Source organism: Akebia trifoliata, chromosome 10, assembly GCF_017979445.1.
Source record: "Akebia trifoliata isolate Shusen 1 chromosome 10, ASM1797944v1, whole genome shotgun sequence".
NCBI classification, from domain to species: Eukaryota; Viridiplantae; Streptophyta; class Magnoliopsida; order Ranunculales; family Lardizabalaceae; genus Akebia; species Akebia trifoliata.
Genome location: NC_141384.1, coordinates 24,927,786 through 24,941,207, shown reverse-complemented (window position 1 = coordinate 24,941,207; position 13,422 = coordinate 24,927,786). Strand labels below are relative to the sequence as shown.

At 34.4% G+C, this 13,422-nt stretch overlaps 1 protein-coding gene and 2 pseudogenes across 1 annotated transcript; all 3 read right to left on the bottom strand.

Annotated features, from left to right (window-relative positions):
* Window positions 1-282: 282 nt before the first annotated feature.
* On the bottom strand, window positions 283-881 carry LOC147393406 (patatin-like protein 3 pseudogene; annotated as a pseudogene).
* A 3,168-nt stretch (window positions 882-4,049) lies between these two features.
* Window positions 4,050-5,308, bottom strand: LOC147393405 (wall-associated receptor kinase 5 pseudogene; annotated as a pseudogene).
* Window positions 5,309-8,862: 3,554 nt separating this feature from the next.
* WAKL7 (wall associated kinase-like 7) lies at window positions 8,863-9,420 on the bottom strand. The gene has a single exon (XM_086455115.1). The coding sequence runs from the start codon at window positions 9,418-9,420 to the stop codon at window positions 8,863-8,865; it is 558 nt and encodes a 185-aa protein (XP_086311241.1).
* Window positions 9,421-13,422: the final 4,002 nt, after the last annotated feature.

Genomic DNA, 13,422 nt, shown 5'->3' with positions numbered 1-13,422 from the left:
CGACGGTCTATGGCTATCATTTTCTAGATTTATAAGTACAAAAAAAAAAAAAAAAATTGAACCATTAAGCGAATTTTGGTTCAAAATTCTGTTTGAAAATCTAAATATTGCTCGGAAAGATGTAAAAGAACGTCATAACTATTGTCTTTGCTATTGGCTATGCTCAGAGTATCTCAATCAACGAATAGTAGTCTATATAGATCAATTCACCTTGAAAGATAGGGAGTTTGGATGGAATTTACACACTTATAATGTATTTTACATAAGCAAATTAGTTAAGGATTAGCCACATTGGGCTTTTTCATTGGTGCTATCTCCCTGAACCTCCTCGAACTTCCCTATCGTCAAATTTACCCTTGACATTGGCTTCTTAAGGAGATTCTTCCCAATCTGGACCAGATTTAGCAGCTTCTCTTTCGTCGTGATGACAACCGATGAGGCATCACCCATCAATGTGTCATCCTATAAAATTCACCGCAAGGAATTGTGACAAAAACAACTAACTACAACTTTACACTAATATATAAGAACAATAATGATAGATTAATCATGATTTATTGCACCCGTAATAATTCTCATGATTTAAAATAAATTGATTCAACAATTAATTTTATTTTTAAAACACAGGTCTGTATAAAATACAGGTCTGAATGCGAAGATAGTTCTTCTTGACATGGCCAGCTTGAAAGAGAAAAAAATAAAGAATGAATGACTACTACATTTGAGCTAGCATTGTTGAAAACATCGATCAAGGCTGTGTCACCTTTATTGTATAACCATTCAAGCGAACCCCACTTGGAAGATTTAGTTGCACTATATCTCTTTTCTTGCTTAGTTGTCCCTATCCCTAGGGAAATGATGAAGTAATTGGTGTAATCCATTGGTTTATTATGGGAGAAATATGGGTTGTGCTTCCCTTAGATCCATAATCTTGATATATACATGCTTGGCTAGAAACTTTTTATTTTAATCCTACTAAGAGAGCTATACATTTCTTCATCATGGTCAAGCATGTGTAATGTGTGTGCATAGTGTACATTATGATGTATGAGAGATACATAAGTTTAAAAAAGGCTTATCTCTATCATTTCGATCAAATCGCCTCAAGCAATCTATGCCCAAAGTTGATGTTCAAGTTATTAGGAATGAGGGAGGGTTCTCCACTACATTTTAAAGATTCTCTAACAAAGAGGGATAGAAGAAGAAGATGCAAGCTTAAAATAAAATTAAATCCTAACCCACTTTGTCCCTTGATAGTCTTGAATGAGATTGTTTTAAATAGAAGAACTAGAAATTAAGAATTTTTACTACATGTTGGAGGTAAGAGATTAGTGTTCGAATTGTAGAAGATTGATTGTAGATATAAAATTGAACAAATATTAAAATAAAACTTTGGTGAGTAAGGTTCGTTCCTCAAAGACAATAGTGATTCAAATTTTCTTTCGAATTTAAACCAAAACAAATTTTGATAATAGATTTTCAAAACTAATTAGAGGATTTGAAGCAAAAAGTGAATTTAAAATAATGTAAAAGAACTTAGAAAGATCAAATCAACATTTGCAAGTCATCTTAAAGGAAATGCTGAATAATTTTAATTCTAACTCAATCCACGCAACAAACCATTGTTCATGGATTGGAAGATAAATCGGTTAACTCTTATAGATGACTTGAAAATATAAATGTGAATCCTGAACTTAGATGAGATAATCAGATTTGTATCTCAAAATTATCACAAAGCATGACTAAGCTTGATCTCATCTAAGCGTGAATCATCAAAGTTAGAATAATTAGTACAAATTGGATGATCTCACTTTAAGAGTCTTCAGAAAACACAATTAAAATAAGGGCACTAGAATTAATTCAGTAATATTAAGATGAACTCGCTTTGACGTCATTGACCTCTCTAAGGAGAGTCTAGCCGATCATTGTGAGGAACAAGTTGCAACAACAGTAAAATAGAGAAAATATGGTGGAGAAAGGATGAGAGAATTTTATGTTACACTTTGATTTTAAACTTCAAAATATGATTTTACAATGGAGTTACAAAGAGAAATTAAAGAAGAAAGATGAAAGAAATACTTCTTGAGCTCTCACTTCTACAAGGATTTTCTCTCTAAAAGAAAAATTAGAAAATAACAGAGAAATTAGGAAGAAGAAAAATGACCCCTTCCTTTGGGACAACCCCTCAATTTATAGATTTTCTATATGGGTTATTAGGTCAAATTTTTACGTTAATTGATTCGAGAAGAGTCTACAGTTGCAACGGCTAAAGATTCTAGAATGTTCAACTCGAATCTCGAGGCATAATTTTTGGAGAATATCGCGATGCACCACAAGGGGGCCGCAGTGCAATGACGTGACAACATTTGATGCTGAGTTTTGACTGATTCTCCTTTTTTGCTTGCATATTGTAATGAAAATTGTTACAAAATTATTTGTATTCAAAATTGCCTATCTTTACCTGCAAAAGGTGAAAATTTTCTATTAGTTTCGATAATTTGACAATTTCATATAATTTACTCTTATTTAAGGAGAAATAACAATTAGGTGTTGATAATCCTTATGTAATTACCATCCCAAAAAATGACTTTATGGGACCTTATCAATTAGTGATGATTTTTGTTTGGAAAGTTGAAGGTTGGGAGGAGGTTGAAAAATGGAGGCTTGAGTTGAGTAGGGATTTTGATAGAATTTGAGGTTGAACGATTGGGGTTTGAGAGTATAAATTAATCATAGGAAAAGTGTTTATAGAACTTTTAAGGATAAAGTGGTCCAACCCTAAAAATAAAGGGAATAGACATGAGATTTTGGTTTTATCTTTTGGAATTTTCTATCTATGAGGGTGTATAGATAGAATTTGTGAGATGAAATTTAAAAGTATTTTTTATTTTTGATTTTTTGGTAAATAGAGGTATGAGAACAAAAGTACTTTTGGCAAGGTGAGTAGGGGAGTGAGATGTGAAAATTTGAAATTGTAGGTAAAATGTAGACTTGGGTTCTCTTGTAAATATCCCCAAAAGCAATGGTAAATATATATTTTTGAAATAGACCGATGGGAGACCTACATGTATGTACATGAAGATTCTTACCTTTTGGGGGTAGGATTGAAAGTTTTCTTAACTTTCAGGATTTTTACCAAAGATCAAATCATTTTTTTGGTTTGACATTACTTTTGAAGGAGGGTATTATCAAAAGAGTTGACTTTCCAATTAGATTTGAGCATTGGGCATTGGGACTTATGTGAGACCACCATGCATTCTCTTTTGGGGAGAGGTGTAAGACCATTGACTTAAAATGGGCTTGATATGACTTTGGACTTAAGTCATAGGCTTAGGATGAATTAGAATTGGGTATTTGGACTAGACTTGAAACTGGGCTTGTATTGAGTTAGGATATGGATAATGGATTGGTTAGTGGAAAGTGGGTATGGAATTGGGAACTGATTATGAAATTGGGTCGAAAATGGGTTAGGGAAGTGAATATGAAATTATATGGGGTTGGATTAAGGATAAGGTTTAGGCATGTAAATAAATATAAAATGATGCATGTGTGCAAGTATGCATGAAGAAATATGCCAAGTGACAATTATAGTAATGTGGGCCCGTTTAGACCTTTGATCAAAATCAACTTGACTTTGTCCTAATGGGTTCGTGCAAATTGAGATGTCTACGCAAAGGATTTAGGGCATTTTGACCACAAGTTTTCCTCCAATATCATAAATCAAGTATTGTTTCAAAGCATTATCTCGCATTCACGGGTATAACAAACTTTTTCCATTGTCAAAACATGAATAACTAAATATGATCACATTTTTTTCTTCTAATAATTAACTACAAGAGAAAGAAAGGTATAGATTTATCGTAGCTAAAAGCTACTGATGTACCTCTTAATGGCCTTCCTCTATAGAATTCCAAGTCTAACTTTAATGGTGTTAATTGAAGGAAAAAAGTTCAAGAAGGAGAATGAAGATCCTTTTTTGTCCTAAAGTTTAATAGAAAAAAAAAATTATTTTTATAACATTTTATTACAATACATAAAGGGTCGGGTTCTTACGACCCTTATTACAACTCACATTGCGACACACCGTTTTGTCTTATATGGGCAAAAATGTTTGGAATGGGCTGATTTTTTGTGAGGATGATCTCTATGGGAGATCATCCTTGCCAAAAATCAGCTCATTATGAAACTTCTAGCCCCTTGTTTACAAGTTGAAAAATATAGTCGAAGTTGAATCCGAGTAAGTTTCAAACGATTGCATAAAATGTTCATCTTCTAGCAAGTTTTGAGTTTCTTCATAGTCTCCTTCAGCCTTCAAATCGCCACATTCCTTTGTCAACCCATCAAGCACGTCAGCCACTTCAGTCATTGTGGGCCTTTCTGTACTAGGCATTGCCACACATTTCTCCGCAAGCTTAGCAACAATGTAGACCTGCCTCATTTCATGCTCTTTGACATCTTCAACCTTCAAAATCTCATCAAGAAAATTTTCTCGAATTGAAGATACAAATAATGTAACTAAGCTTGTATATTTTTCAGATCGTGCATTAGAAATCGGCCTCTCTCTGGTTAATAGCTCCATAAGAACAACTCCAAAGCTATATACATCACTCTTCTTCGTTAACTTTCCTGTCTGAAGATATTCGGGGTCTATGTAACCATAGGTCCCTGGACCGCTTGTGGGTGCAATATTTCGGTCAAATGGAACTAGCATTGAAGCTCCGAAGTCAGCTACTTTTGTGGTGCATTCACTATCTATGAGGATATTGCTCGATTTAACATCTCTATGAATGATGGGTGGATCAGCTTTGGAGTGAATATAGTCAAGTGCACCCGCAGTCTCGGCAGCAATCCTTAAACGTGTTTTCCATGCGTTTAAGATCGTTGATTTTTCGTTATGGATGTGGTGGAAGAGTGTTCCATTTGAAATAAATTCATAAACCAACAATGGAACTTTGTCATCTAAGCATAATCCCAAGAGCTTCACCACGTTCTTATGGTTGATCTGTGAAACAATTTCAACCTCATTTAAAAATTGGACAATTTGGTGCTTGTTTACCACTTTTGACTTCTTAATGGCAACTTCATTGTTTTCTAACAAGCCTTTATAAACTGAACCATTGCCTCCTTCGCCAAGAAGCCGACTAGAATTGTAATTGTTTGTTGCCTTCCTGATTTCTGCTTCTTTAAAAATCTTCACTCTGTGCTGCTTTAACATACCTCCATTTTCTCGAAAATATTTTTCTCTACTTTTCAGTTTTAGTACCCAACAAACACATAAAGCAACAATTGCCACCAAAATTCCTGCACCAATACCTGCACACAAAAAAAAAATCACCTTTAATACATATATAAATGATTTTCAAGTATGGTACCATACGCAAACAATGAATATGGGAGAATGGATGGTTGGATTAATCCAACCATGGAGTGACTACAAACCGTGGAGCTGAAATTCTTGCTCTCTATGGGGGGATTAAGCTCATTTCTCAAGAATTCTCATCATCGATCATAATGTAGACCAATTCCTCTGTTCTATTCAATGCTTTTAGGGGTGAGGCAATATTGGATGGTTGAACATTGGATGGATAGTGTTTTTGATAAGTTAAAGAATTTATTTTGGTCGACGACCCATGTTTGACGAGAAGGTTACTAAAACACTGTTGATGCATTGGTGTACTTCTCATCAAGAAATAGAGTTGAATTGCTGATAGAGGATTACAGAGTTGTGTCAGCTGATTTTCCCAAGATCTGTGAAAAGGGTATCTTTTGGAGAAATTATGGGACTCTTTTAGATTATCAAAATAGTAACTGTCAGGAGTATCCCCACAAATGTTTTGTAAGTTCCTCATTAGTTCAATTTCCTTACTATTACTTAGCCAAAAAGAAAATAAATTAGGATTAAGAGGAGCTTACCACTGAATACTGTAATTAAAGGATGTAGCCGGCAACCTACTTTTCCATCGCCATGTTTACCAAATGGGCAGCTGCAAGTGTAATTTCCTTGCGTATTCTTGCAAGTCCCTTTGCAAGAATATATGGTTGGCTCCAAGCACTCATCAATGTCTAGTAAAATTAAAATGTAAGATCTAATGTATGTAGCACTATTAGATATATCCTACATATATAAACCACCCTGATTGTCATATTGTGAAGTAAGTAGGTACCTCGACATCCATCGGGGAGATAGGGGTTCCCTTTGTAACCATTGTTACAGGAGCAACGATATCCAGAGACACTTTCAGAATTGTTGCAATGGCTGTTTGGTCCACATGTACCTGTTCCAACATCTTCACACTTCTCCTCCCCAACGACCCAGTCCAGGACCACATTAGAAGTTAAGTATTCACTTTCTACAATTGAAAGATTTTTTCTTGAGAATTTGAACCACTCTGTGTCAGCTAAGAAAGCACGACTGCAGGGATTAGAATTTGCAATTCTTGTGTGATTATTAGCGCTTTGCACTCTTATATGTAACATCTTCTGACCTGGTAGATGAATAATGAGTGTTAAGAATGAATATTAAGGATATATAAACGTAAGGTTAGCTTGGCCAATGTATTTGGATTTTTTAGGCGCTACATCAAATATACTGTTAGAATAAGTAGAAAATACATAGATTCCCTAGTGATTAGTTCATTTTCCTAGGGATTAATACAGTTTTTTTCTTCTCCGGGAGATGCATTTTTCTTGAGAATTTCAAGAATGTCAAAATGGATCTGTACCATCCCAAATCGATTGGCTTATTAAAAAAAAATCCTTGTGCTTTGGAAAATCTCTCAGGTTTTGTAATGCATGGTTTCACAATGCAAATAACTCCAAATCATTCTCTTGAAGGCAACATCAAAATGACAAAGTGCTAAAGATAGTAAGATCTTGCATTGGGCGATTCACATTTGTTGAGATGCATAGATAGCAACAAAGTCCACAGATTGCCTAATTGACACCAATGAGTAAAATCTTTTGTGTTTCTTGACTCCATAATAGCAACAAAGAACATGCTAAATTATTAGCAGTAGATGTGATTCTAATCGTCTATCTAGTGGAAAGCCTCAAATTACTATGTGAAAACTGAAAATTTTGACAAGAAAATTTGACGGGCCAAAGCCCACAAATTTTAGAAAGCGAATTTTTCTCTCTAATTTATCATGTTAGGAGAGAGAGAGTAATAAGCTTCTTTTTGAAGGGGTGGATTCATCTTGTGACACCATCTTGAAGAAGATGTCGGATGAGCTATCTCTTTTATTTGATGGGGTGGTGGTTTTGGATGACAAAAATTGGTCTAGTGCTTCTTTCTTCCCATCTTGCAACTGACCTTCTCTTGGAAGCAAGCTCAAACTAGGAGTTTCTTTTGGAAATGCCCCGATTCAAATATTATCAAGATCAACATTCCCTTTTAGCAGCAAGGGGTGGTTTTGGTTTCATTGAATGAAATCATAACAACAATTTCTTGTTTTCAGGCTATCCATGAGATGTTACTTTTTATGAAACAAAGAGGTGGCACAAGATTATTGGTGAGTTCGGACTCTCTATACTCAATCAAATATAATCACCAATACGATCACTCCTTCCTGGAAATATATTTTTATTCTTGTTAAAGAAATCCAGATTCTGTCTTCTAAGTTTGTTTCTTGTTCTTTCAAATTTATTGGAGACTGACTAATAGAGCCGTTGATTATTGGCTTGATTAGGTGGTGTTGGGAGGAAATTTTTTTTTTTAATCATGGAGGAGAGTTCTTCTCTTCCCAAGAGCTTGTGAGAATTTTGTATTATGATCTCACTTGTAATTATTCTCGTTGATCTAACATTATCCTCCTTTCAACCCGAGGTTACCGGAAAAAATTAAATAAAAAATAGGGCTATTAATAATTGCAATTAAATTCACAAAAAATTATAAATTTTATTGCATTAAAAGAAGTTTTCAAAAAAATATTGCAACTTTTTTCCATGTCTCTTCCTACAATTTTGTCCTCACCCTTCTAGAGAAACGACTTGGAAAATCCTTATTTTTATTCAGCATTTTCAATTCTGCAATTATCAAATGATTTTTGTCTTTTAATTTGTTGTGTGCATATGTGTAAAAGCTTTGTTTCAATAAAGAGAATATTGTATAAGAAGTCTGTGGAAGAAAACGAAGATAGAAAGAAATGAGAAAGGGGGCAGTCGGGATTTATTTAAAAGGGATTGAAAGAGTTAGAAACTCTATAGTGTGTTTTAGTACAATTTATTTATATTTAACCCGTAATTGTATATTTATGTAAACTAAAATACGACTGTTGTCCCACCTCCCTCCAAATTCCCTTCTCTCAATCCCCCATAAAGAATGCATATCTAGGATAATTATAATTAATATAATATATTAAAGATAAATTTTCTAAAATATGATCAACTTTTGATGAAATTCCAATTCCATCTCACTATTTGTTTTAATTCCAAAACCATGAAGAACGAGACTAGGGATTTGTCAAAGTGATAACCTTGCCGATATAACATGAATAGTGAGTTGGAATCAGAATTTATTCATATTCAGCCCACAAAATGGTAATATATTTTATCATTTAATATGTTATAGGTATTTTTGGTAATTAAAATAATTTTATAGATAACATAATATAAATTAAAGATATTCAGAATTTTAGAAATCTAAAAACTCACTTAATTATAACGGTCGTGTCAGTGTAATTTTATTATACCTACTTGTGTTTATAACAGAAAATCCTAAATTGATTTAGTACAACACTGTGCTGACAAGGCAGTGGGGTATATAACCATGGATTATTTTCCTCAAGATACGAGCAAAAGATCTATGATTCTATCTAAACCACCCCATCAACGGAGTGTCTATAAGAAAAGTTAGTTTAATATCTATAACCGTTTTTGTAATTTACCTTTGGGTATTTCAGTCTGGCAACAGCCGACCCCTGAGCACAAACTCTCCTCCGTAGCATTAATGCTGTTAGCGCTGCATAAAGATAAAGAGATGCATCCAAAGGTAGAGCCAGAGAACAAATCTTTATTATCTGAGATTAAAGCCATTGTGTCGCAACCAGTGGCGAAGAACTTGTTTCGGGTGTTTGAAAACGTGAATGGTGTTCCTGTAAGATTCATCGGCTGAACGAAATTTTGAGTATTTCCTGAGCTGTTGTAACAATCATAAGCCACATCGATTTTGCCGATGACTAGGTTGTCTTGCAGCGATATGTTGAGAATCGGAACGTTAGAATAAAACAGTTCAGTATCGTTACAAATTAGCTTGAATGTTGAATCTTTGTAACAACTGGAATCTTCACCAAAACCGAAAGGGTAAGGAACACTGACGTTCCCACATTTTTTAGTGCAGCCGGGCTTAACTTCAGAGATTTCTTCTGCTGCTGCTGCTGCTACTGCACATAACAAAAATAACAACATTTGATTCCCACTCATTTTTAACTTCTCTTTATTTTTGTGGGCATTTGATATAGAGATAGGATCAGAGTACCCTTTTATAAACTTTTCTAACCTCAAGTGACCGCTGGAAGGTCACCGTCTCACACACACACACACACACACACACACAAACACTTATATATATATATATATATATATATATATATATATATATATATATATATATATATAGAGAGAGAGAGAGAGAGAGAGAGAGAGAGAGAGAGAGAGAGGGTGGGTTTCCGTAGACACATAAAACTACTCATAAAGCTACAACGTTTTTGTCTTATATGATTAAAAAGGTTCGGAATGGGCTGAGTTTTTGTGAGGATGATCTCTGTGGTGAGGGGATCATCCTTACAAAAAATCAGCTCATTCCAAAACTTCTAATCCCAACAAAAGTGATTTACAAAAAATGGATAGTACATAATTCTTCAACTTGTAAACATGGGGTTAGAAGTTTCAGATTGGGCTGATTTTTGGTGAGGATAATCTCCTCACCATAGAGGTTATCCTCACAAAAAATCAGCCCATTCCAAACTTTTTTGTCCATATAAGACAAAACACATTCTAGCTTTCTGAGTAGATTTATGTGTCTATAGATCCTGATCCACATATGTATGTTGTTGTGACGTGAGGAAAGTAACAAAAAAAAAAAAAAACAAAAATCCAACAAGAAATTTCAAACTTCTTGGATTCTTCATCTCACACCTAATCCCACAGCTAGGTTTCCTTAGAATTCGATTTGGGTTGGATTATTGTTAAATGGTTAAGCATTTACACCCTCAAACATGACATGACAGTTTCTTGTTGATTTAACTCGTTGAGCCAACTAAGAAGAGAGAATTTGAAAGGTTTAGGGAGAGTTGTTTTGACTTTAATCAGGAAAGCTTGTAAATACTGTTCTAAAATGACTTTCTAGCAATGTTTTATAAGGAGTAATGACTTTTTAACTAAAAAGTCTTCACTCCTTCAATACGCAGCTGACATGTCGTTAGGGACACTGAACCATTTATCTGTTTCCTTGGGATACACAAATGCAAATTCCCATAAAAGATTGTATTTGTGTATCTCAAGGAACAGATTTACGATTTTGTGTTCATAACACATCAGTCGAGTATTGACCAAGTGAGGACTTTCTAGTTAGTATATCAGCACACTTTTAAAAAATTGAATGTCCGAATAGAGTTCAATTCGATCTACCCAATTTATATTTACTAAATAATTCTTATATATAAATATATACTAAAAATATAATACAATTAAGAACTCAAAAATTAATGAAGAATTGTAATTGGATTAAAAAATTAACAAGCATTTTAAAGAGAAGGGAATTATTATTTATTCTCTATAACCTTTGAGAAAGAATAATGATTTTCTGACCCCCCACTCCATCCCCCTTCCCTGTGACACACGTGTTATATATTTATATATGCAATATATAATTCCATGAATACATAAAAATCAGGATCTTGAATCTAACATATATCTAAAGATTCATTCAATAGAGTCATGCTGGTGAGAATATTGTCCCCCTAAGTTCCCGAATGGCATTCTGAGCTCTTTATCCCGGATCCCTTCCCAAGCGAGTTCCTCATCTCTCTTTCTCAGCATTTCTTCGACTTCTCCCCTTATCATTGGATTCCAAGCTTTGGAACTTCCCTACTGCGTTTTTATAACTGTCGAATCCATAGTTTGATAACCCTCAGTTTGTTTCGCTGCACGAAACATATGCCTTTGACTACCTTCTCTTTCCAGACCTCTTCCTATCTCAATTCTCTCTCACAGTCTCTGTTTGAGTTCCTCGTTTTCTCTTCTTATTATTGTGATTTCATCATTTTGTTTCTCTAGTCCTCTATGCATCTCTTCTCTCATATCCATCAACAAGTGATACATCCCAATCATTAGATCTTGTGGTGATAGAGGTGGGTCCACTGGTAAGAGATTTGATGGCTCTCGACGTCCTTCACCTCTTGTCCTCACCATACTAGTCGTTTTTCTCATTGTAACGTTTATCACAGACGTTTATCATAGACGGTGTCAAATTGTAGATGCAGTTTCTTGCTATACCTCGAGATCCTACTTGAGAGCTCCTAAACTCAATGGGTGGCCTACAATAAAAACACTTCAACAATCAAGTTAGACTTTTAGCGCTAAGCTAATAAAGTGTTCTCTAGGAAAAAAATTCTAACCTTTTGGGTGCGTTGTTGCCTGGTATTTATAGAGTTCCTTGCATGTGGATTTCCTTGGATCCCCTCCGTGATGTTTACCGGAGTAGTTGTGCATTCTCCCTGATCTGTTAGACACGAGCAGTTACACCTGATCTGTCAGTCGCAGGAGTAGTTACACTTGATTTGTCAACTCTCATAGGGCACCCGACCTACGTACTAGAATATTCGCGAAGGTTGATTTTAATGTAGCTTGGTGCACTCACCACTCGACTCGATGAGTCGGTTACGATTCTTCAAGATAGTCACGTGTCAATCACTCTGAGGAATACCCTCTACAAATAGTATGTTGAAATGGGAATTTTCCAATATTTATCTACCTTAATGGAGATTTCCATTGGGAAATTCCCACTATATATGATGTCATAATGACCCTAAAATTCCAACAAAATACAAACATGATTATTGATCCAAATCTTCTAACTACTGAGGCATATTTTCCACAAAATGGGTTCCATATAAACTAAAATTGGGAAGATTAATTTTACTTTGTAATTAAATTGTTAATTTCTAAACCCTACCAAATAAAAGATAAATAAATAAATAAAAAGGAGACCAAAGATTTTGATCTGCACAAAGTCCAAGAGTTTATTTTTGATTAATTATACTCTTTTGAGTAATTATCGTAGAGGTTTACGATACTAAAGATTTGATCACCTCAAATTTGAAGTCTTCAGATACTATTACTCAAAATATTTTTATTCACTAGTGACTTGTGAATTATTCTACTCTGTTAAATTTTTTTATTTTTGTTTAATAAGTTGGGTTGTCAAGGGACCCACTCATTTAATAAAGAAGATACAAAGCTACACATTATCATCAACTAAATTCTTTTGACACATTTGATGATGAGCGTATCATACTTACGTAGGATATTTATAATACCACTTGGTGGAAAAGAATGGCTACTTGGGGTCACTGATGAATATTTAAATGACTCTTGGCTTGAGATACACGTAATATAGTTTTCTTGGGTCCACAGAGATAGGGATGTGACTTATTTTATATGTAAAATAGTTTTCTTTAGGTTCAATTTGTTGAGGAGATTCCCAGAGAATGTTAATATATTCCCATCTCAGCTAACTCTTGCACATTACAATTTTCTTTAAATTATTGCCCATGGGTTCAAGGCTGATTGAAAACTATTATGCGTAATCGTCTACTAGTTCAACTAAAGCATAAAATAAAATAAAAAAAAGTCTACCATGGCGACAAACAGGACTGCTGACTATCTTGCCGCCCTTAATAAAGAATTCCCCATCATTGTTGAGGAGCGAGAGTTAGTCTACTGCAATGGGAATTCTCACAGATTCAGCACATCAAGTGGTAAAGAATGCTCCATGATTTGATCATAAAGGGTAAATTACCATTTCTTGCTTTCTATATGACAAAATTCCAATCCCGGATTTCCGATACACTGTTCATTCTAATTCCTAAAAACATGTTTTCCAGCGGGTGGGATCGTCACTTTTATGATAAATGATGTCACCTAAAAAATATTCACGATCTCACCATTAAAAAATCCAGGATATTTGTCTTTAAAACTACTTGTCATCTCGCTGGTAATTTTTCAGTGAGATCGTAACTTTAAATTAGATTTACTTGCTGTGATCCCATTGGAAAACAAGTTTTGAGAATTAAAATAAGCAGTGTACCTAAATCGGAATTTTTGCAAAAGTTGCACATGTTTATGAAATTTTCTCATTATAAAATGCCACTTCTATATTGGACCTGAAGGTTTGCTCACCTTGGTAAAAATTTAGCAGCGTAA